At 41.6% G+C, this 25,743-nt stretch overlaps 1 protein-coding gene across 1 annotated transcript; it reads left to right on the top strand.

Moving 5' to 3' along the window:
* The first annotated feature begins 1,672 nt into the window (after positions 1–1,672).
* On the top strand, positions 1,673–25,297 carry LOC106081294 (dynein axonemal heavy chain 2). Its single transcript, XM_013243169.2, has 14 exons — positions 1,673–1,756; positions 1,884–2,039; positions 3,402–4,103; positions 4,197–6,049; positions 8,812–9,493; positions 9,553–9,937; positions 10,029–10,472; positions 13,354–16,533; positions 16,591–16,789; positions 16,999–20,881; positions 20,958–21,062; positions 23,156–24,098; positions 24,154–24,644; positions 24,698–25,297. Exons 2-14 carry the CDS (start codon positions 1,961–1,963, stop codon positions 25,243–25,245), a joined length of 13,494 nt encoding a protein of 4,497 aa, XP_013098623.2. The 5' UTR covers positions 1,673–1,756; positions 1,884–1,960; the 3' UTR covers positions 25,246–25,297.
* Positions 25,298–25,743: the final 446 nt, after the last annotated feature.

The following is a 25,743-nucleotide window of genomic DNA, read 5'->3' on the forward strand; positions in this document are numbered from 1 at the left end:
TAAACCGATCTTGAGCCTCTAGAAAGCGCAATTCTTATCCGATTTGGCACAAATGTTGTACAACGGCTTCTCCCATGGTCTTCAACATTCGTGTGTAATATGGTCTCAATCGATTTATAGCTTGACACATCTGTCATATAAACCGATCTCCCGATTTTGCTTCTTGAGCCCCGAATCCTCCTCATCCGTCCATATTCATTATTCCTTGTTTGCCTAAAAAGAGATACTGCTCAAAGAATTCGACAGATGCGATCCATGGTGGAGGGTATAGAAGATTCGACCCGGCCGAACTTAGCACGCTCTTACTTGTTTTTACTGAATTCTTCTTTCGGTTTACTGTTGACAGACGTTCGGTAATCGTTTGCATGCGTTTTCATAAAGGAAAACAAAACAGCTGACACGTTTTCCTACATTTACGGTATGTTTACGAGAGCAAAACCAGGCCTTAACTTTTAAGAGTTGATTTTATGTCATTTCTTTACGGAGTTTCAATTTTCAACCCGACGCTCCTCATTCTGTTTAGGCTATAAGGCTGAAAAATTTGAAAAAAAGAAAATTTATTTGCAGCGTTGCTTTTGTGAGGTCGCATTTTTGCCACGCGACGCTCAAACACAAAGCTCAAATTGCTCATTTGTTTCGGCTTTTGAGCAAGTTGAGCTTTGTTTTGTGAGCTTTGCCTTGAACATGCAACTCTGCCAACAAATCCCACAAAAGCTACGCGCAATAATCAAACAATTATTACCTTTGGCGCCTAAAAACACTACTGCATGTATGGCAACGCTTTCAGTCTTCAAAGTTGACAATTCTTTAAATTTTGCATGCGGCTTTTGTGAGATTTGTTGCATTACGCAAAGCTCAAAAACAAAGCTCAACCTGCTCATTTGTTTCGGCCTTAGAACATGTGGAGCTTTGTTTTGTGAGCTTTGCCTTAAGCATGCAACTCTGCAAACATATCCCACAAAAGCTACGCGCTATAGTCAAACAATTATTAACTTTGGCGCCTAAAAACACTACTTCATGTATGGCAACACAAAATGACGGCCGATTTCAGTCTTCAAAGATGAAAATCCACTTTGCATTTAGAATTCGTCTGAAGCGGACGCTTCGGGATTCGATGCTTAGTCATCGTTATACACAGTACAGTTATAACTGTACATTGGTTTTAATTCTGTATTTTTAATACACGTGTTTTAATTTACAGTTGGTGGGGACACCAACTTCGGAAGTACAACCTGGCATATAGAGTCGTACTCTGCCATTTCGATTAAAGTCCAAAAAAAAAAAAAAAAAAAAAAAAAAAAAAAAAAGATGAAAATTCTTTAACTTTTGCGTGCGGCTTTTGTGGGATTTGTTGCATTTCGCGAAGCTCAAAAATAAAGCTCAACGCGCTGATTCTGTTTTGGCTTATATCAGTGCATAATATCTGTATCTTAAAGTTTAAAAGCTGTAACGTTATTTTGATAACGGACAGACCCACGGATATGTCTCAATCATCTTGGAATTTTATAACGATCCAGAATAAATATACTTTGAAGGATCACAAATCGATATATCGACATGTTGCAAACGGAAAGTAAACTCAAATATTTATCGAGAATATTGACAAATTTATCGTTACAGAGGAGCAGGTGTTCTTTTAAAGAACCCGGTTGTTATGGAAATTACAGACATGACTTATCTCTATAACAACCTATTTAGCGAAAAAAAAACAAACCGGCAAACTCTTACGGTTTGTTGAAAATAGAACAAACTAATTGTAAGTTTTTTCCAACTATTAAACAAATAAAATAAGAAAAAAACTCGAAAAACAATTTTTCCAAGAAAAACTTATCGAACCAATAGAAAGAAAATAATACAAACCTAATTTTTGGATTTATTCAAAGAGCAATATTTAAAGGAGAATATTAAAGGAGATTTCACATGCTTAAGAATTTAAATAAGTTTCAAGTAGAAGAAAAAAATGGCTGAAATTAATGCTGTTGATGGTGCTGGTGACCAGTTGGAGCAATTGAGCAGTTATTGTTCATCCAGCGAAGAAGGTGGGTAACAGTATTTATTTGCCTTTTTTTTCTACCCTCCACCATAGGGTGGGGATATACTAATTTCGTCATTTCGTTTGTAACACCTCGAAATATTCGTCTAAGACCCCATAAACTATATATATATTAGTGATCGTCATGTCATTTTAAGTCGAACTAGTCATGTCCGTATGTCCGTCTGTCCGTCGAAAGCACGCTAACTTTCGAAGGAATAAAGCTAGCCGCTTGACATTTTGCACAAATATTTCTTATAGGTGTAGGTCGGTTGGGATTGTAAATGGGCCATATCGGTTCATGTTTTGATATAGCTGCCATATAGAGCCACTAGAGGGCACAAATCTTATCCGATTTGGCTGAAATTTTGCATGAGGTGTTTTAATATGGCTTCCAAAAACTGTGCTAAGTATGGTTGAAATCGGTCCATAACTGGATATAGCTGCCATATAACCTATCTATGGTCTTGACTTCTTTGGCCACCAGGGGGCGCACTTCTTATTTGATTTGGCTGAAATTTCGCTTGACGTGTTTTATTATGACTTCCAATAACTATGTTAAATATGGTTCAAATCGATCCATAACCTGATATAGTTGCCATATAAACCAATCTGGGATCTTGACTTCTTGAGCCACAAAAATGCACAATTCTTATCCTATTTGGCTGAAATGTTGGCATGAGGTGTTTTATTATGACTTCCAACAACTGTGCGGCGTATGGTTAAAATCGGTCCATAACTCGATATAGCTGTCATATAAACCTATCTGGGGTCTTGACTTCTTAAGCCACCAGAGGGCGCAATAATTATCCAATTTGGCTGAAATTTCGCATGACGGGTTTTGTTATGACTTTTAATAACTGTCTTAAATATGGTTCAAATCGATTCATAACCTGATATAGCTGCCATATAAACCGATCTGGGATCTTGACTTCTTGAGCCTCCAGAGGGCGTAATTATCATCCTATTTGGCTGAAATTTTGTACAACCGCTTCTCCCATGACCTTCAACATACGTGTTGAAAATTGTCTACAACCTGACACAGCTCCCATATAAACCGATCTCTCTCCTTATTTACTTCTTGAGCCTCTTAAGGGCGCAATTCTTACTCGAATTGGCTGAAATTTTACACAATGACTTCTACTATGGTCTCCAACATTCGAATCAATTATGGTATGGTAACGTTGGTTGCTCATATTACAATCTTTGAGCACAAAGATTGAGACACAAGAACCTTGTTTGTATTCACAGTGAAACATTTTCTGTTTTAAGAACAGCTCATTTAACTAATTTGCTTTCACCGGGCACAAAAAGACTCCAAAATGTTATAATTCTCTTCCTTTTTTTTCTTTACACTATCCTTCTGTAGATGAAAACGCCAAAGAGATTATTCCACAGACTCCGGAAATACCCCGACCCAACTATAGCGATGAGGAATTGATTAAATTGGTCGATTACATACAACGAATGACCATGCTCTTTGCCCTGGATCAACGAGACTGGAGAGAGGAGACTTTGGATGTCATCAGACGTTGGCTGCTGGAGGTCAACGAACCATTGCTGACTCTGTTCTATAATGGCAACAAATTGACTGCCTGTCTGGGTTTCCCAGTGACTCCCGTCTCCGATTTGAGCTACTTTAATCGGACGACTAATCACATCTTCACTGTTGATGGTTTCCATGATGAAGTCAACTTTGGCACCGTGCATGAGGATGTTGATGGCTGCCTGCTGAGGGTATTGCAATTGGTGTATGCTCCAGTGTTTCGTAACTATACCGATTGGAACAGCAATGTGAAGTCCAGATTCGCCCAGGCCATGGATAAGCTATTGGGCTATCTGACCAATCTGAATTCCAAAATGGCTGGCATGACAATGCTGTATGTGCCCTATGTGGTGCAACAGATGGCCCGTGAGAACATAGCCCATGATCGTGAGTTTGTTAAAAATATGGAGTCCGTGGTGGTCTTTTGGACTACTCAAATTCGCACTCTACTGTCGGATAAGGTGTTGGTGGTACCTCATGACTTGGTGGTGCCCGAGGAGGAATACGAATTTTGGCTTTATAGATGTGAGTTGGAGAGAGAGAGAGAGAGAGAGAGAGAGAGAGAGATAGAGAGAGAGTATTGTGATTTGTTACTTAAGAGATATCTACCTGTTTTAGATGAGGTGCTGCTTGGCATCAACACGCAATTGGCTCAGGACGATGTGCAGAGCATTATCATGGTCCTGCGACAGTCCCGCTCGGTTTACATCAAACAAATCGAGGCACTCATCAACGAGTGCCGCCTGGAAATGGAGCAGGCCAACTCGAACATCAAATATTTGCATTTGCTTATTGAGCCCTGCTCGCAGATAGACAAATGCGAAAGTCCGGCCACAGTGCCTGGTGTACTGCCGCGCATTTTCTACTTCATACGCTACATATGGTTGAACTCTCCCCATTACAATCGCCGGGACTTGATCACAAATCTTTTTCGCGATGTCAGCAATCAGATCATACGCTTCTGCGTCTCCAAAACCGATGTGGATACCATACTGGGTGGCGGTAAGTCTCGTTTTGGCATCAAAATGTGCAACATGGCTGTCGACTGTTGTTTGTGCTATAAAATGATCTATGAGCGCATGTCTAAAAGTTTGGCCCAACAACAACCTCAAGTTGGCTGGGATTTGGACAGTGTACTGATCTTCAATCACATCGATGCCTTTATGAAGCGATTGGAGGACTTAATGGACATCTGTCAAGCAATGATTGCCTTTGGCCGTTTGGATGAGACCGAGGATATACCCAAGCCACGCTTCGGAGGCACTAATGGTGCGGAATTCGAAAAGACTGCAGAGCGCGTTGAGACTGACTTTCGAAAAACGCTTTCCTTGCTGGAGAGTGACTCGAAAAATTTGATTTTGGATGTGCATAAAACAGGTTGGCACGAAGAGGCCTTGAAGTATCGTCGTACCGTGCAGGGTTTTGAGGAGACCATAAAGCGTCTCATGGACAATGCCTTTAAGAGGGCCTGTAACATTGAAGAGGCGCTAGAGGTATTGCACTCGGTGCTATTCTACTCGTATAGGTCTAGTGTGAGAAATACCTATCTGAAGATGGTCTCCGAAGTATGGCTCATGTTTTCCAAGGAAATGGACAACACTACCAAGGATTTAACGGATCGCGAAAATCTTCACGAGTCATGGCTGGCTTATTATGCCTCCCGTGCTGTTGGTTATCGCATCAACTTGGAGCGTCTCCAGTGGCTAAGAGATCGCCTTAAGAACTCCGAATGGTTGCCTTCAGTGCCGGAGTGTGGCAAGGTTTTGGCCAAATTCGATGGCTTGAAGAAAGACTTTGACAAAGAAATGCGCAAAGCATTCGACGATTGGGTGCATAGTTGTGGCAGTGCCAATCTATTGGATCGCCTTGAGCGCAAACTTCTGGTGCGCAGCAAATTCAAGAAAGGCCTGTTGGAGTGCAACATTGATCGTTCGGTGCTGGACATTTGTCAGCAGGCGCAAACTTTTGAGCAGTTGAATTTTCAAATACCAGGCTCCATACGCAAGCTCTATGAGAAATATGCCACGTTGCAGTTTATGTATAACAGCGTCATTACCGTTTGCCTCAATTACAATCGCATACTCTCGGCCCTATCGGAGGAGGAACGTACGTTATTCAAGGCCCTGATACAAACCTGTGATCGCAAAATAGCACCCGCCCTCTTTAAGTTGACCTGGGGTGGAGAGCTGAGTGATGCTTACATAGCTGGCTGTGACAAACACACCCAAAGGCTGCAGGAATCTGTGGATATCTATAAGCGTGCTAATCACCAAATTGCACGGATCTGTGAGCAGATTTGCGATACTCCATTGGTAAAGTTTACCCTACCAGGTGCTGTGGAGTTGGCTACATTTGAGGCTAATGTAACTGCCTTCAACCGCCGAGCTACGGATCAAATTTTGAGTTTATATAACACCATAATTGAGTTGCTCTATGCTGTCTTTAAGGAATTTGAATATGTCATAGAAGATGTAAGTTTTATTTGTGGTTGGACTCCATTTTTCATTTCATTTTATTTCTATAGAAAATTTTTTTTAAATTCCATTTCTATAGGAAATTTCATTAAACTTTAGTTTTAATGAAAATTTTCATTTCTTCTTCGTTCAGCTGAAACCAATAGGGTTTGTTTTTATACCCACCACCAAAGGATGGAGGTATACTAATCTAGTCAATCGATTTGTAACACCTTGAAATATTGATCTAGGTCCCCATAATGTTTACCTATATTCTTCATCGTCTTGCCACACTGAGTCGATCTAGCCATGTCCGTCCGCTCGTCTGTCGAAATAACGATAGCAGTCGAACGCGTAAAGATAGCCGCTTGAAATTTTGCACAGATACTTAACATTGATGCAGGGATTGAAAATTGGCCATATAAACCGATATCCCGAATTGCTTCTTGAGCCCCTGGAAGCGTCAATTGTCATACGATTTCGCTAAAATTTTTGCACATTGTGTTCTGTTATGGCTTCCAACAACTGTTATGTACGGTCCAAATCGGTCAAGAACCTGACAAAGCTCCTATATAAACCGATCTCCCGATTTGACTTCTTGAGCCCCTGAAAGCCGCAATTTTTGTCCGGTTTCACCAAAATTTTTGCACATAGTGTTCTGTTCTGTGTTCTTCCAACTACTGTGCTAAGTAAGGTTCAAATCGGTCAAGACATTGATATAGCTCCCATATAAACCGATCTCCCGATTTGACTTCTTCAGCCTCTGGAAGCCACAAATTTTGTCCGATTTGGTCTCATATAGCTTCCATATAAACCGATCTCCCGATTTGACTTCTTGAGCCCTTACAAGCCGCAATTTTTGTCCGATTTGGCTAAAATTTTCCATTCGGTGCTCTGTGGCGACTTCCAACAACTGGTCCAAATTAGTCTATAACCTTATTGCTTCCATATAAACCAGTCTACCGATTATCATCGTTCGTTTCCAAGAAGCTTTCATTTTTGCTGGTTTGATAGAACTTTGGTATGTAGAATAAAATAATGCCCTCCATCTAAATTTAGTTTGTAAAAATTTTTAGCAGAATCCATTGTGGTGGGTTCCAAAGATTCGGCCCGGCCCAACTTAGCAGGGTTTTAATTGTTTGGTTTGGTTTTTATGCTATGTCATCATTAACTCGTTTTGCTTATGTCGTTTTGAAAAACAGCACAACCCATAACACTAGTTGAGATGTTTTGGATATATGTTATGTTGCACTATTAAAATTTTGTTCATTTCACAATTTTTTTTTTGAAAAAAAAATCTATTTTTTGACATTATTCAGCTCTGTATTTATTTAGCATAATTTAGGCATTACATGCATTGAATGACTCGTTTTTGTAGCAAACGGGTCCTTTTGCCCTGGCAAATTGTAAAGGAAAAACGAGTCGTTTGCTCAAAAAAGATATGTTATCGTCGAGCTGAATGACCACTCGAATATAACACACAAAGAACAATTTATTTAAATGAGTTTTGAAGAAAAGATGTTGCCAGTTTTTCAGACAAATCAGGACGCAGATACCACACCAAGGGTGGACGCGTTTCGATTATTGGTTAGATAATCATTTTCAACAATCGATAATCAATTCAACAATCGACTGGTTATTCAGTTTGATATCAATTTAATTCCATTATGAAATTTCGTCAAAATGAAGTTTTTATAGGATACATATATTGTAAAAATTTTATTTTTATAGGTAATTTTGTAAAAATTTAATTCTTATAGAAGGTTTTGTAAAGAAATTTTTGTAGCAAATTCATTTTTTAGGAAACATGTGAAAATTTCACATCAATAGGAAATATTATTAAAATGTAATTTCCATAAAAAATTTGGCCATTATGCACCATTTGTGAAAATTTCAAGAAAATCGGTTCAGCCGTTTTTGAGTCTGTTAGGAACACACAAACATACATTTAAACAAACAAACACAAATTGATTTTTATATATAAGATTTTGGTAAAATTTCTTTCTGTAGAAATTTTGTCAAAATATGCCAAATTTTTTTTCAATAAGATATTTGGCCAAAATTTCATTCCCACGGAAATTTTGTCAAGATTTTATTACTGTAGGAAATTTTATAAATATTTTGTAAAATTTTTAAGAACAATTTTGGTAAAATACATTTTTAAGGAAATTTTTGGTAAAATTTAATTTAAATATAAAATTTTGTGAAAAAAGTTTTTTCTGTTAAATTTTTTTCTAAAATTAATTGCTATGGGAATATTTTGTCAAAAAATTAATTTTTATTGGAAAAAAAATAATTTTTTTGCAAATTTTCGATAATTTAACTTCTAAGGGAAATTTTGTCAAAAAATTCATTCCTATACGAAATTTTGCCAAAACTTAATATCTGTAGGAAATTTTGCCAAAACTTAATTTCTGCAAGAAATATAGGAAATTTTGTCCAAAATTCATTTCTATAGGAAATTTTGTCAAACTTTCCCCTGCTTATTCTCTTTGGCTACAAATTTTATCGAAATTTAATTTTTACCAACATTTCATTTCTATAGGAAAATTTTTGTCAAAATATCATTTCAATAGAAAATTTTGGTAAAATTATTTTTTTTTAGGAAATATTGGCAAAATTGAAAAATATTTGAAAATACTTCTTAGAGCGCACAACAAGCCGATTACTGGCCTAGCCACTATGGCTCGAATTAATATCCGTACCCACTTTTCAACCTAACCTAAACTAGATATACTTCTCTGTCCTTTCCCCTCTTACCATTTGCTTTTACATTCCAGATGGCCTCCGAATGGTATACATACGTCAATCGATTCGATGCAATGATGTCGGAAGCAATGCTTATATGTGCTCGTAATTCCTTGAACAATGTCTACTCTGCTCTGCGTTCGGAAAGTGATATCAGCCCACCACCCATAATTATTGTCTCCATTGATGTACAGGAGCAAAAACTTGTTTTGAACCCCACAATGGAGGCAGTGGAGAGCCTTATTTTAAGCATGATTCAGCGTATTCGCAAAAGCTTGGAGAGTGTTGACCGAATAGCTCTTAAACTGGAAATGCCTGAGGAACTTATTGGTCCCCCCTTTGCCGAGTTAATGGACAATGACTCGGTAATTGCAGAGATACAGGAGAAGATAGGCAATGAAGTTGACTACAGCAGGGAGGAAATTGAGAAATTTATGGATACCTGGACCGAATACAAAGACATCTGGGAATGCAGCGAAGAAGAGTTTACACGAAGAATTGAGGATACGGAACAAACGGCCAATGTCTTTGAAGATAGTATTGAGTCGTACAGCTCAAAGGCAGAGATCATTGCCATGAAAGAGGCCATTGTCAATGTTTATTTTATAATGGCAAATCAGACGGCTCTAAAGAACACATTGATGGACTATATAGAGAGATGGCAGCTGCAGAATGTTAGTCTGCTAACCAAAAGAGCTACGGCAAGGATAAAAAGTAGGCTAAATTAAGTTAAGAATAGGTGGTGATCTATAATCGATTTTTTCTATCTCCAGTAATCTATCGTTATGTCAAACGCAATGAAAAACGCATCTGCGTTGTACCCAGAACCCTAAAGGAAGCTCGTGAGGCCACGGAACTTTTCAATCGTCTAAAAGATGAGGTTCCCCTAAAACAAGACGAATTTCCCGAAACTTTAAATCTTTTCAAAATCTTGGATAAATATGAAATCAGCATAGCAGAAAATACCAGAGTGTTGGTCTTGAATTTACAGACAACTTGGGAGTCGTATCTGAAAAAGCTAGGAGAGGCTGGTGATATGCTGGACAATACCAAGGAGGAATTCAAGCAGAATCTGCTATTGCAAGCCGAGAAGTTCCGTAGCATTATGAAGGAGTTTTTGGCAGAGTTTATGCTTAAGCTACCCACCTCCTCCCAAACGTAATACACCATGGAAATCTATATCTCCTCCTGTCTCCTTTATATACTTCCTACCCTCTTTCCTTTCTCCCTTTTCCTTTGAACCTTGTAGCAATCCCCGCATAGCTTTAAAGTATATCAAAGTTATATCTGACAAAGTGGTTGCCTGTTTCAAATTTGAGGAGAGTCTCATCAATGATTTGGCCATTTTTCACATTAATCAACCGGAAAATCTGAACTTGAAGAAACTCAATGATGAAGTTAGGATTATACGAAATATTTGGGAATTGATATTGGAATGGCAGAATACCTGGAATGAGTGGCGCAAGGAGAATTTCTGGAAAATCAATATTGATCTCATGGAGGACACTGCCATGTCCTTGTACAAGGAATTTAGTGCGCTTAATAAGAAATACTATCCCCGCAATTGGGATATGCTGATAACAACCACAAAAAATTTGGATGGATTTCGCAGGACATTGCCGCTGATTACAGCTTTGAAGAATCCATGCATGCGTCATCGTCATTGGGATAGCGTTAGGAAATTGATGGAAGTGTAAGTGAAACTGGGTTGTTTTACAATACATAAAATACACTTCCTGTCATAGGTTGTAATTAATCGCATACTTCAACTCAATTCAGACATCTACACCAAGCAGATCATGACACCGGTTCCAAATCTGTAATTTCACAGTTTCAGTGACCCAGAACCGGTGTTTGGCATACATCCTGTTGAATTTAACAATTGGCCGCATGTAGTTTACTCTATCCTGTTCTTCCCACCTTGGTAAACTTCATACCGTCAGTTTAAAAATTTCTTTCACTGAGAAATTGTAAAAATTTAAGTCCCATTGCGAATTCAGTAAAAATTCAACATTTCACATCTAAAGAAAATTTTGTTAACATTTTACTTCAATGGGAAATTTTTTGTTATGACTTCCGACAGTTGTGCCGAATATGGTTTTAATTGGTTCATAACCTGATATAGCTGCCATATAAACCGATCTGGGATATTGAATTCATGAGCCTCTAGAGGACGCAGTTATTATCCAATTTGGCTGAAATTTTGAACATCGGCTTTTCCCATGGCCTTCAACATACATGTTAAATATGGTCTGAATCGATCTATAGCTTGATACAGCCCCCATATAAACCGGTCTTCCGTATTGCTTCTTGAGGCCTTACAAGGTGCAATTCTTATCCGAATGGACAGAAATATTACACAATGACTTCCACAATGTTCAGCATTTCATTTATGGTCCGATTCGGATTATAACTTGATATAGCTCCAATAGCATAACAGTCCCTATTTACTATTCTTTGTTCCCCTTAAAAGAGGTAGAACTCGACAAATGCGATCCTTGGTGGAGGGTATATAAGATTCGGCCCGGCCGAACTTAGCACGCTCTTACTTGTTATCTCTTTATATGAACCCCATATTACCTTTGAGCCCTAAATTGTCGTCATTGGTTTATATATCCATTTGACGGGGTGTTTTTTTTGGGGTGGAATGGTACCTTAGACATTTCGCCCAAATATGGATGTCAAACTCTTTGTGTACTCCCAAATACTTTTCATTTAAGACTCAAATTGCTATGGTCGAAAAATATGTACGGTTTGGAGGGCGTTTGGGGTCTGGGCCTGCCACTCCGCCACTGTGGCCTAAAAATAGTTATCAAATTCGTTCTTTACTCCCAAAAACCTTTTATTTGAGCCCCATATTGATTTGTTAGGGTATCACAATGGACTAAAACGTCTAACTGAGTCTGATAGTAGACTGCCACTTAAACCAAACCTAAGTTCAGCTTAGGGGGTGCTTTGGGGCTTACACACAAACTCTTGGCCCCCCAACTGGATTACTTCTCTACTCTCAAATATCTTTTGTTTGAGTCCCATATTATCATCATGAGTCAAATAAGCTCATAGAGGTGTTTTAAGGAGGTTAAGTGCCACCAAAATACTTTAACATTAATTTTTTTGTCATTTTGCTAATCTACTCCCAAATTGCGTCCATTTGAGTCCCATATAGCCATGGTCGGCTAATATGCCCATTTAGGGGGATTGGGGCAATTCCCATTAAATGGAATTAATTCAGATTACCTTTCATTCGTTCATTGACATGAATGTTCAATATGTCTGTTTGGGGGAGTTTTGGGGTTGGGGCGCCCCGCTGAGTACTTAGACTCAAATTTTGTGAAAATTTCTGGGTATTTGGATCAGCCGTTTTTAAGTCTATACGGAACAAACAAACACACCGACAAACAAACGAACACAAATTGATTTTTATACCCACCAATGATGGGGGTATATTCATTTTGTCATTCCGTTTGCAACACATCGAAATATCCATTTCCGACCCTATAAAGTATATATATTCTCGATCAACGTAAAAATCTAAGACGATCTAGCCATGTCCGTCCGTCTGTCTGTTGAAATCACGCTACAGTCTTTAAAACTAGAGATATTGAGCTGAAACTTTGCACAGTTTCTTTTTTGTCCATAAGCAGGTTAAATTCGAAGATGGGCTATATCGAACTATATCTTGATATAGCCCCCATATAGACCGATCCGCCGATTTAGGATCTTAGGCCCCAAAAGCCACATTTATTATTCGATATTGCTGAAATTTTAGACAGTGAGTTTTGTTAGGCCCTTCGGCATCCCTCTTCAATTTTGCCCAGATCGGCACAGATTTGGATATAGCTGCCATATAGACCGATCCACCGATTTAGGGTCTTAGGCCCATAAAAGCCACATTTATTATCCGATTTTGCTGAAATTTGAGGCAGTGAGATGTGTTAGGCCGATCAACATCTTTCTTCAATTTGGCCCAAAGCGGTTCAGATTTGGGTATAGCTGCCATATAGACCGATATCTTGATTTGACAAAATTTGACAAAATTTGGGACAGTGAGTTAATTTAAGCCCCTCGACATATTTCTGCAATATGAAACAGATCGGTCCAGATTTGGATATAGCTGCCATATCAACCGATCTCTCGATTTTAGGTTTTGGGCTCATAAAAGGCGCATTTATTATCCGATGTCGCCGAAATTTGGGACAGTGAAAAAAAATCTCTTCGAGATTTTTCTGCGACTTGGCCCAAATCGGTCCAGATTTGAATATAGCTGCCATATAAACCGATATCTCGATTTAGAGTCTTGGCTTGACGAAAGTTGGTTTACATATATACCCGAGGTGTTGGGTATCCAAAGTACGGCCCGGCGGAACTTTCCGCCTTTTTACTTGTGATATATAAGATTTTCTCAAAATTTCAAAATTGAACAGCTTAGACAATTTTTGGTTGCATAAAGAGAAAACAAAAATACCCTTTTACACTTTTCCATATGAGAATTTTTTTTTACTAATTTTACTCAATAAAAAAATTTTTTATTTTCTAATTTTAATCAACATTTAATTGGGGGCTGGCTACATTAGAAATTTCGATGAAAATTCCCCAAAATTCACTTTGGAGCTGATTATTGAACTCGATTTTCAAGCATTTTCCGAAGACATTCAGGACATCTCCAATGCTGCCACCATGGAACTGCAGATAGAGAATGGCATTAAAAACATTGCCAGCATATGGCGCAAGCAGACCTTTGAAATGGTCCTTTACCGCAATGGCATCTACAAAATTAAGAGCGTCGATGAATGCAGTCAGCTGTTGGAGGAGCACATGGTCCAAATATCTTCCATGAAGTCCACCAGATTTGTAGAGCCCTTCGCCGCTGTGGTGGATTATTGGGAGAAAACTTTGTCCTATATATCGGAGACCTTGGAAAAGGTCTTACAGGTTCAAAGGCAATGGCTGTATTTGGAGAATATATTCGCCGGCGAGGATATACGCAAGCAACTACCGACAGAGGCTGAACGATTTGCTCTCATAACGAATGAATTTAAGGCCATCATGGAGTACATGTTTGAGGCCAAGACTGCCCTCAAAGCGACACATATAAAGGCACCACCTTTTCTGTTGATACGCTTCCAGAAAATGGATGAACGTTTGGAAGCCATACAAAGAGCCCTGGAAATCTATTTGGAGAGCAAGCGACAGCTATTTCCAAGATTCTATTTTGTATCGAACGATGATCTCTTGGAAATATTGGGCAACAATAAGAGACCAGATTTGGTGCAGATGCATTTGAGGAAACTTTTTGACAATTTGGTCAAGCTAGAGCTGAGAAGGGTGGGCAAGGGTTTAAACCGCTGGCAAGCCTTGGGCATGTACGCCGATGATGGTGAGTATGTGGAGTTTTTGAATGTGGTCTACATAGATGGACCCTCAGAGAAGTGGTTGGCAATGGTGGAGGCCCACATGTTTGTCGTAATGCGTGAGCAGCTGAAATTGACGAGGGCTTCCTTGAAGAAATTTGCCTCCAATCGAGAAAAGTGGCTTTCCCTGTGGCCTGGCCAATTGGTCAACACAACTTGTCTCATCCAATGGACCACAGAGTGCACACGCAGTTTGATCCACTGCAAGATGGTGGATCAGAAGAAGCCTTTGCGCAAGCTGAAGAGGAAGCAGAATAAAATCCTGGGCAAACTTTCCGAAATGAGCCGCAAGGATTTGAGCAAAATTATGCGCCTCAAGGTGAACACTTTGATAACGGTGGAGATTCATGGCCGCGATGTCATTGAGCGCATGTACAAAACCAACTGCAAGGATGTGGGCCACTTTGAATGGTTCTCGCAGCTGCGCTTCTACTGGCACAAAGAATCAGAAACGTGCGTTGTGCGTCAGACCAACACGGAGCATTGGTATGGCTACGAATATTTGGGCAATTCTGGGCGTTTAGTTATTACCCCCTTGACGGATCGCTGTTATATAACGCTGACCACAGCCTTGCATTTGTATCGAGGCGGCAGCCCCAAGGGCCCTGCTGGCACTGGCAAAACGGAAACAGTAAAGGACCTGGGCAAGGCTCTCGGCATGTGGGTCATAGTGACTAATTGTTCTGAAGGTCTGGATTTCAAGAGCATCGGCAAAAACTTTTCGGGTTTGGCCCAAACTGGTTCCTGGGGTTGCTTTGACGAATTCAATCGCATCAACATTGAAGTGCTCTCGGTGGTGGCTCAGCAAATTATGTCCATCATTGCTGCTCTCTCAGCGGAGTTGAAGGAATTCGTATTCGAGGGCCAGAAAATCAAGTTAGTGCCCACAGTAGGCCTCTTCATCACCATGAATCCCGGTTACGCGGGACGCACCGAGTTGCCGGATAACCTGAAGTCCCTATTTCGGCCGATATCCATGATGGTACCCGATAATGCCATTATAGCCGAAAACACCCTCTACTCTGATGGGTTCACCAACACCCGCAGTTTGGCCCGCAAGGTCTATACACTGTACGAACTGGCAAAACAGCAGTTGTCCAAACAATACCACTACGATTTTGGTTTGCGCTCCATGGTTGCTTTATTGCGTTATGCGGGGCGCAAACGACGCCAGTTGCCTCATGCCTCGGAGGAAGAGGTTGTATATTTGGCCATGCGTGACATGAATGTGGCCCGCCTTACTGCAAATGATCTGCCCTTGTTCAATGGCATAATGTCGGATATTTTCCCTGGTGTGGATGTTCCGCTCATAGACTACAGCGACTTCAAAACGGCCATAGAGGATGAATTGCAGGGCAATGGCCTGCAAATAATTCCCAGTGCCATCAAGAAAGTCATTGAGTTGTACGAGACCAAGAACTCCCGACACTCGACCATGATTATTGGCGATACCAACACCGCCAAGTCGGTGACCTGGAAATGCCTACAGGGTGCCTTTGGACGTATGCATGCAAATAAGAAGCCCGGTTGGGTGGCGGTGACGGTGCACCCTATGAATCCCAAGGCCTTAAATCTGGCAGAGCTGTATGGCGAATATAATCTGGCCACTGGAGAGTGGTTGGATGGTGTTTTGAGCTCCACCATGCGTGTGATATGTGCTGATGAAGATCCCACCCAGAAGTGGCTACTCTTTGATGGTCCCGTCGATGCTGTGTGGATCGAGAACATGAATTCGGTCATGGATGACAACAAAATTTTGACTTTGGTTAACAGCGAACGCATCACCATGCCAGCCCAGGTGTCACTGTTATTTGAGGTAGCCGATTTAGCGGTGGCCTCTCCGGCCACGGTCTCCCGCTGTGGCATGGTCTACAATGACTATCGCGACTGGGGCTGGAGACCATATGTAAAGTCTTGGTTGCAGCGTCAAAAGCCCGCCGAATATGCGAAATATATCTCGGAATTGTTTGATGAATACTTGGACAAGGTGTTGAGCTACAAACACGAACACTGCAAGGAGATCGTGAAGACCAACGAATTGAATGTCGTTATCTCGCTGTGTAGTCTACTCGAGGGGTTTGCCACCAAACAGAATGGCATTGTGGCTGGAGATTTGGAGTTGCTGGAAAACATGAGCAAGTTGTGGTTTCTCTTTTGCTTGGTATGGTCTGTGTGTGCCACAGTCAATGAAGAGGGTCGTTTGCAACTCGATGCCTTTATAAGGACCTTGGATAGTAGTTTTCCCATCAAAGATACCATCTATGATTATTTTGTAGATCCCATGCTCAGGTGTTTTCTACCGTGGGAGAGCAAATTATACGATGGCTGGAAATACAATGAGGAGTAAGTGCTGAGGGTTTGTAAGTATGGTTGGCTTGATCTTTATGTTTTCTTTGCTAGGGAACCCTTTTACAAGATCATTGTACCCACTGTGGATACGGTGCGCTATGAATATCTGGTGTCCAAGCTTTTGCAGGATAACCATCCAGTCTTGATGGTGGGCAATGTGGGCACAGGCAAAACCTCTACAGCTGTCAGTGTGATGGAGGCTTGCGACAAGACCAAGTTTACAGTGCTTTCAATCAATATTTCGGCACAGGTAAATAATGAATGGAGCAGAGGGTTGCTATTCGATCACAGGGGAACACCTACACCACCAGTGTAATATCAACTACGGCTTTCGGGAACCCAGTTCCATATAGCCATCATTCGTCAGATCTATATAAAACAAATCATTCATACCACAATTTAGTAGACTTCATCTACAGCTGCTGCTCTCTACAGAGAAAAACTATTTCCATTTTCCAGACAACCGCTGCTGGCCTTCAAGAGTCCATAGAAAATCGCACCGAGAAAAGAACCAAGACGCACTTTGTGCCCATAGGCGGCAAAAAGATGATATGCTTTATGGATGACTTCAATATGCCGGCCAAAGATGTTTACGGCTCTCAGCCACCTTTGGAGCTAATTCGTCAATGGATTGACTACAAATACTGGTTCAATCGTCGCAATCAACAGAAAATCTATGTAACCAATACCCTGATTATGGCTGCTATGGGTCCTCCGGGTGGGGGGCGGCAGGTGATTTCAGCCCGTACTCTGAGCAGATTTCTCCTCATCAACATGACCTTCCCCACGGAGGCTGTGATTATGCGAATTTTTGGCACAATGATACGTCAGAAGCTGCAGCTTTTCGCCCCTGAGGTCAGGGAACTGTGGCATCACATCTCAGCAGCCACCCTACATTTGTACAACGATGTGGTGGCCAAAATGTTACCCACACCCAATAAATCGCATTATCTCTTCAATTTGAGGGATATATCGAAGGTGTTTCAAGGTTTGCTAAGGGCAAATGCGGAAGTTCTTGTACGTAAGGCCCAATTTCTGCGCCTTTGGATTCATGAGTGTTTTCGGGTTTTCTGTGATCGCCTGGTAGATGACAGAGATTGTGAATGGTTTGGCAATGAAATGAATGAAGTCATGAACCGACACCTGGAGGTCAACCTCCATAGCCTGTGTCCCCATAGGATTGTGCCCATATTTGGCGATTTCATGAGCAGACAAGGCTTCTACGAAGATCTTAGTTTTGAGCAACTACGTGACTACATCAATGATCAAATGGGGGAGTACAACAACTTCCCCGGTATGGCACGCCTAAACCTGGTGTTCTTTAAGGAGGCCTTGGAACACGTGGCGCGCATAGTGCGTGTCATCTCCCAGCCTAGAGGCCACATGTTGAACATTGGCATTGGGGGCTCCGGACGTCAAGTTTTGGTAAAGCTGGCTGCTTTTATATTAGAAATGGGAGTTTTCCAAATCGAAGTAACCAAGAAATATAAAACCCAAGAATTCCGCGAGGATCTTAAGAGTCTATACAAAGTGACAGGGGTCAAGCAAAGGCCCACCATCTTCATATTCAGCGGTGAGCAGGTGGTGGAGGACACGTTCTTGGAAATCATAAACAATATGCTGAGCACCGGTGAAATCAATCTCTTCAAGGCCGACGAATTCGAGGAGCTAAAGACTGAGTTAGAGCGGCCGGCCAAAAGGGCTGGTATCCAGCTGACCACAGAGGCTCTGTACAATTTCTTCATGCAAAATGTGAGGGACAATCTGCATGTGGCCCTGGCCATGAGTCCCATTGGTGATGCCTTCCGTTCCTATATACGCCAATACCCGGCCCTCATCAATAATACCACTCCCAATTGGTTTAGACTATGGCCCCAGGAGGCTTTGCTGGAGGTGGCCTCGAAATTCTTGTCAGAGTTCAAAATTAATGTCCCCGTTCCGGGCAGAGAAGATGAGAAGCATCGTGACAGCCTGGTGGTGACCACCGAGGAAACGCTGCAGAAAAATGTGGCCTTCACCTTCTCGGTAATACACTCCAGTGTCACCGATATCTCTCAAGTGATGCTGCTGGAGGTGAAGCGTCAGAATTATGTCACTTCATTGAATTATTTGCAACTGGTCAGTGGCTTCAAGGAGCTGTTGCAACAGAAGCGCTTTGACATCTCCTCCAGTGCCAATAAGCTACGCAATGGCCTATCCAAAATAGCCGAAACCCAGGAAAAGGTCTCAGTAATGACCGAGGAGCTGAAGGTGAGCTCCGAGCAGGTGAAAGTGTTGACGGTGGAATGTGAGGAATTCATTGCCACTATCGAGGAGCAAAAGGCCGAGGCCACCGAACAAAAGGTGAAAGTGGATGCTGACGCGATACAGATACGACGAGAGGAGGTCACCTGCATGGATTTGGCAGCCACTGCCAAAGCCGATCTCGACATGGTCATGCCAATGGTTGACGCCGCTGTGCGGGCCCTTGATGCGCTCAACAAGAAGGATGTGGCCGAAGTAAAATCCTATGGCCGTCCACCTATGAAAATCGAAAAGGTCATGGAAGCGGTTTTGATACTGATTGGCAAGGAACCCACCTGGGAAAATGCCAAAAAGGTCCTCGGAGAGGCAACATTTCTCAACGACCTAAAGAATTTTGATCGTGACAACATTTCCGATAAAACCCTTAAGCGCATTGCCTTGTATACCAAGAACCCCGAACTGGAGCCCGATAAGGTGGCCGTTGTATCTGTGGCCTGTAAATCTCTGATGCAATGGATTATGGCCATAGAAAACTATGGCAAGGTGTACCGCATTGTAGCACCCAAACAAGAGAAGCTGGATAATGCCATGCGCTCGTTGGCCGAAAAGCAGGCGCTACTGGCAGCAGCCCGCAAAAAGCTGGAAGAACTCAATGCTCGTTTGGCCGAGTTGTACAGGCAGTTGAATGAAAAGACTCAACTTTTGAATGAATTGCGCTTGAAGGAGGAAAAATTGCGCAAGCAATTGGAGAGGGCTATAATTCTGGTGGAGTCGCTGTCGGGCGAAAGGGAGCGTTGGATTGAAACGGTGGCCTCACTGGATAAACAGTTTGAGAAATTACCCGGTGATTGTCTGATCTCCACGGCCTTCATGTCATATCTGGGACCATTCGATACAAAATATCGTGAAATCCTGTTGGAAAAGTGGGCACTTCTCATAAAGGAGAAAGCCATTCCGGCCACGGAGGAACTTAAAATAACAGCCTTTCTAGCGGATGCTGTGACCATCAGAGAATGGAATATTCAAGGCCTTCCAGCGGATGACTTCAGCACTGAGAATGGGGTGATTGTTACTCGAGGCAGCCGCTGGCCTCTGATCATCGATCCTCAAATGCAAGCCAATACATGGGTGAAGAACTACGAGGAGAAAAACGATCTGAAGATTATAGACTTTGGCCAATTGGACTATTTGAAAACCTTGGAGATGGCTTTGCAAAATGGCCACCCTGTGCTTTTACAAAATGTGGGCGAGCACATTGACCAGGCCATAAACCCCATATTGCGCAAGAGCTGCACCATACAGGCTGGCCAAAAACTCATGAAATTCAATGACAAGTTCTGCACCTACAATGACAACTTCCGCTTGTACATCACCACGAAAATTTCCAATCCCCATTATCCACCGGAGATATCATCGAAAACCACCATAGTTAACTTTGCTCTGAAAAAGGATGGCCTCCAGGCTCAATTGTTGGGCATTATAGTGCGCAAAGAGAAACCGGCCCTGGAAGAGCAGAAGGACAAATTGGTTTTAACCATAGCTCGCAACAAGAGAACCCTAATCGATTTAGACAATGAGATATTGAGACTGTTGAACGAGAGTCGAGGATCTCTGCTGGAAGATGATGAGCTCTTTGCCACTCTACAACAATCCCGCCTCACCTCAACCTTGGTCAAGGAGTCATTGAGCACCGCCGAAGTTACAGAGTTGGAGATAGACACGGCTCGCCAAGAATATCAGGCGGCAGCAGAGCGTGCCTCCATCCTGTTTTTTGTTCTCATGGACATGTCCAAAATAGATCCCATGTATGTCTTTTCCCTCTCCGCCTACATATTGCTCTTCACCCAGTCGATTGAGCGAAGTCCCAAACATCAGATTGTGTTTGAGCGCATTATGAACATCAATGATTACCACACCTATGCGGTGTACAAGAACACCTGCCGTGGTTTGTTTGAGAGACACAAACTCTTATTCTCCATTCACATGGCAGCTCAGATTTTGGCCAATGCTGGCCGTTTGGTTGAGGCTGAATATGAATTTATACTTAAGGGCGGCATTGTCTTGGATAAGCAGGGACAGCCACCAAATCCAGCGACTAGTAAGTATTAATCGCACATAACTAAGAGAGGGCAAGAGAATAAGAGATCAACTTTTTTGTGTGTGCTTTTAATTAGATTGGATCAGTGAGCAATCCTGGGATAATATCACAGAGTTGGACAAGGTTTCTGGATTCCATGGCATTGTAGATTCGTTTGAGCAAAGCGACAAATTATGGCAAGGTAAGAATTTAAGCAAATAAACCAATATAATGCAATGTTATAAAGAGACATACAGAGACATCACCAGATGTCGCCCTTGATTATTGACCTGACAGGTTGTCAACCTATCTATTTTTGGTATCTCTAGGTCCTGCGTGAATGATTCAATTCTAATACTGACGAAAAGAATTTTTTGTTTTTAAATCAAATTTCCATAAAATTTTCTCTAGAAATTGTAATCTTCTTTGTAGACACAATTTTTTCTGAGGAAAAAATTTCTGTTAAATTTTCTCTAACAACAAAACTTTCCGTTTGACGAGTGGGCACACCCTACTATACAGTTGGTCACTGGGGTTTGGCAACCGGTAGGGATTAGGGGCACTAAGCTACTGGATACGATCTGCGGCCACGGTAGGCGACAAGGTGGCACGCAGTAATATTCAGTATGTCACGCCCATTGGTGCCTATTGGCAACCCCTAATAGATGGCACTATTCGGGTTCACTTGCGGTCACAACACGAGGAGGCAAAAGGGCCGTTCATTGTTTAACAGGGAGATTCGGGCGCGGACAGATGATGCAAGGCTCGAAACACTGATTGGTGGCTAACACATGGCTTTGTTCGGGATCACTGGCTTTGTGGCACAAAATTACGAGAGGGTACTCCATTGTTAGGCAAGGAGATATGGGTTTGGTTAGCAGATGATTCGAGAGAAAGGCGCACTCTTGTACTATATGGCACAATACTCATGTTGGAGGCACACACTATTATACGGCATTGTTCGAGTTCACTGTGGGCGACAACACAAGGAGGCAAGGGGACCACTTTTTTTTACATAAAACGGTTTTTCGGTAGCGGTGGCAAGTGAATGGCAAAGAATCGCACCCCAATATACAGTACTGTTTAGATCACTCGTGATGATGTCACGAGGAGGCGAGAGGGCTCTCCATTGGTACACAACGGCGTTCGGCCGCGATAGCAAATCAGTGGCAAGGAGTCACCAATATATCCAATATTTATATGATACATAAAATCAAGAAGCTAAAATACTAGAATTCACTCCGTTTATACTAGGGACTGTGCGACGAAAGGGCACACCTTGATAGTTTTAAGGCAGTACGATACTTAGGATCACTCTACTCACCACGTCTTCACGGCTTTTCCAACAAAACTTCTATGAAATATTCATGCAATTTTTCTAGAAACAAAATATCAATGAAATCTTCACCATTTCATGATGTTTTCTATAGTTCGTAACTGAACTTCGTTATTTCATGTTGTTGTTGGATTAACCAGCTTAGACCAATGTGTTTTTTATTTATTGCTTTTTTTTTTAAATAGAATAGCAAATTTCGCGATTTCGGCCTTTGCCAGAGGCCTCATCAGCTTTCGATGCTACCAAAATATTGCATGCTTCCACCTACTCACTAATTAGTGAGGTTGAATAACAAGACCCAACGTTTCCTTCCAAAGGCACGTTTCTATCATTGCACTGATCACTAATTAGTGAGTTGGAGAAAGTATGTAATTTTTTGGTGGCATAGCAAGCTGATGAGACCCTTGGCAAAGGCCCAAATTGTGATCCTTGCAGGCCGCCCCAATACATTTAACCACCACAATTGGTGAGACTCTTTGAAGGGGTTTTGTTGTTTTGCTTTTCTATTTGAAATAGAAGCAAGAAATAGAAATCCTTAAAATTTTCTCTTAAGAAAAAATTTGTATGCAAATTGTGTCTCAAAACATATTTTCCACAAACATTTCTCTAAAAACTGACCTTCCACTATATTTTTTCTTTAAAACCAATGGTCTGCAAAATTTTCTCTAAAGAAAAAAAGTCGACGAAATTTTCTCTAAAGACGACATTTACACTTAACTTTTTTTATCAAAGCGAAATTTCCTTAAAATTTTCTCAATGAAAAGAACTTTCAGGAAATGTTCTCTAAAAGCAAAATTTAAAACAAATTTTCTGTAAGACAAAATTTCCCTGTAATTTTCTTACAAAACTATATTTCCCTGAAATGTTCTCTTGGGTAAAAATTTCCGTGAAATAATCTTCAAAGACAAAATTTTTATGAAATTTCCAAACAATAATCTCCTTCTTTCTATACCCCACAGTTTGGTATGCCACAACCACTCCCGAAACCGAAGATCTTGTGGGTGAATGGAATGACAAATTGTCGGACTTTCAAAAAATTTGTGTGGTTCGTTGCCTGCGAGCAGATCGCATTCAATTCTGTCTCACCCAGTTCATCATCAATGCACTGGGCCAGCGTTTTGTTGAACCTCCAGTGTTGGACCTGAAGACGACATTCGAAGAATCTATACCGCAGACGCCTTTGATATTTGTATTATCTGCTGGAGTAGATCCCGCCCAGTCATTGCTGAGTTTGGCTGAACAGGTGAAAATGTCTGCACGCATGTTCTCGCTGAGTTTGGGTCAAGGCCAGGCTCCTGTAGCCACCAAAATGATAATGGATGGCATACGCGAAGGCAACTGGGTGTTTCTTGCTAATTGTCATCTTTCTTTAAGCTGGATGCCCACTTTGGACAAAATTATAGCCACCATGCAAACCATGAAACTGGATAGACGTTTTCGTCTATGGCTCAGCTCAAGTCCTCATCCGGAATTTCCCATATCCATTTTGCAAACGAGCATCAAAATGACAACGGAGCCTCCGAGAGGCATTAAGGCCAATATGAAACGCTTGTACAGCAATGTAAATGTGGACAATTTCGAGGCTGCCAGTGATCCTTCTCAATACAAGAAGCTATTGTTCTCATTGTGCTTCTTTCACACCATATTGCTGGAACGCAAGAAATTCCTACAGTTGGGTTGGAATGTGATCTACAGTTTCAATGATTCAGACTTTGAGGTGTCTGAGGTGCTGCTGTTGCTCTATTTGAATGCATACGAGGAGACACCATGGGGAGCTTTAAAATACCTAATAGCCGGTGTCAATTATGGAGGTCATGTCACCGATGATTGGGATCGCAGGCTATTGACCACTTACATTAATCAGTACTTCTGCGATGATGCCATTACAACGCGCAAATATAGGTGTGATGGAGTAAAGTTAGGAATTGTGAGCGAGTTAATGTTTTCCCATTTCCAGATTGTCCTCCTTGGACAACTATTTCATACCTCGTGATGGCGATGTGCAATCCTATTTGGATCATATTCAACAATTTCCCACCTTCGACAAGCCCGAGGCCTTTGGCCAACATTCCAATGCTGATATTGCTTCGCTGATTGGGGAGACCCGCCTGCTGTTTGAGACTCTTTTGTCTATGCAGGTCGAGTCCTCAGCTTCAGTGGGTGAGAGTAAGGAGGTAAAGGTTTTGCGTTTGGCTCGTGACATCTCACAGAGCACCCCGAATGAGTTAAACTATGAACAGACTGCCAAGTTAATAGGCCTTAACCGTACACCGCTGCAAGTTGTATTGCTGCAGGAAATGGAACGTTATAATGTCCTGCTAAGGCATATCAAAGTGCAATTGCGAGATCTGCAGATGGGCATACGGGGCCTGGTGGTGATGAGCACTGAACTGGAGGACATATACCAGGCGGTGTATGAGGGTAGAGTGCCACAAGTTTGGCTTAAGTGTAAGTAGGTGTTTTTAAGAAGGATTGCAGTTTTTCAGCTCAATCTCTTGCAGGTTATCAGTCGGAGAAACCTTTGGCCTCGTGGTCCCGTGACTTGGTATTGCGCATAGAACACTTTGCCCAATGGGCCAAAGTTCTTAGACCACCCACCTTGTTTTGGCTGGCTGCTTACACTTTCCCGACTGGCTTCATTACTGCGGTGCTACAAACCTCTGCTAGAGCTAGTCACACTCCAATTGATGAATTGGGTTGGGAGTTTCACATTTTTGTTGAGGAAGATGATGCTGCTGCTCGCATTGTTCGGGAGGGTGGTGGTGTTTATGTTCGTGGCATGTTTCTCGAGGGGGCCGGTTGGCGGCGTAAAGGCCAATGTTTGACGGATCCCTTACCCATGGAGTTGGTCTCCCCCATGCCGGTTGTACATTTCAAACCCGTGCCTCAAACTAAGCGAAGGACCAGAGGTGTTTATTCATGCCCTACCTATTACTATCCCCAAAGGGCGGGATCCTTTGTTATAGCTGTTGACTTGAAATCGGGCACTGAGAATGCCGATTATTGGATCAAGAGGGGAACTGCCTTGTTGTTGAGTTTGAGTAATTAATTTATTTGTTGTTCTTCTTGTTTTATATGTAATAAAAAATGCTTTAATAAATATTTTGGTGTGTTATCCAAGGAAAATGTATAAAAAGTTATTCACCATGCTGTCAAAATCAAGCACAATTTGCACAGTGGTCCGAAAGTACAAAGAATGGAAATAGAACTTTGTAATAAGTTGGTTCAAATCTGATATTATATCCGATCGCAATCTCTGAGACCCACACAGCTTCACTGGTCGTTCTGTCCTGCAGGACACCACAATGGTAGTCGTAGTGTAGGGTACTCTAACCAAATTCTACCAAAATTCACATTTTTGTTCGCTGGTACCATCATAGCAGTAAATTTCATTTAAACGGCGGACAAATGACTCCTCTCAAAAATCGCTGAATAGATAAAAATTGTACAAGAAATTATTTTATCAAACTTTGGATTGAACATGGTCAATGGTGCTCCACCATTTGTTATTCACTCCACACATTATCAGCTCTGCAAACAGTGATTG

Source organism: Stomoxys calcitrans, chromosome 3 (assembly GCF_963082655.1).
Source record: "Stomoxys calcitrans chromosome 3, idStoCalc2.1, whole genome shotgun sequence".
NCBI lineage: Eukaryota > Metazoa > Arthropoda > Insecta > Diptera > Muscidae > Stomoxys > Stomoxys calcitrans.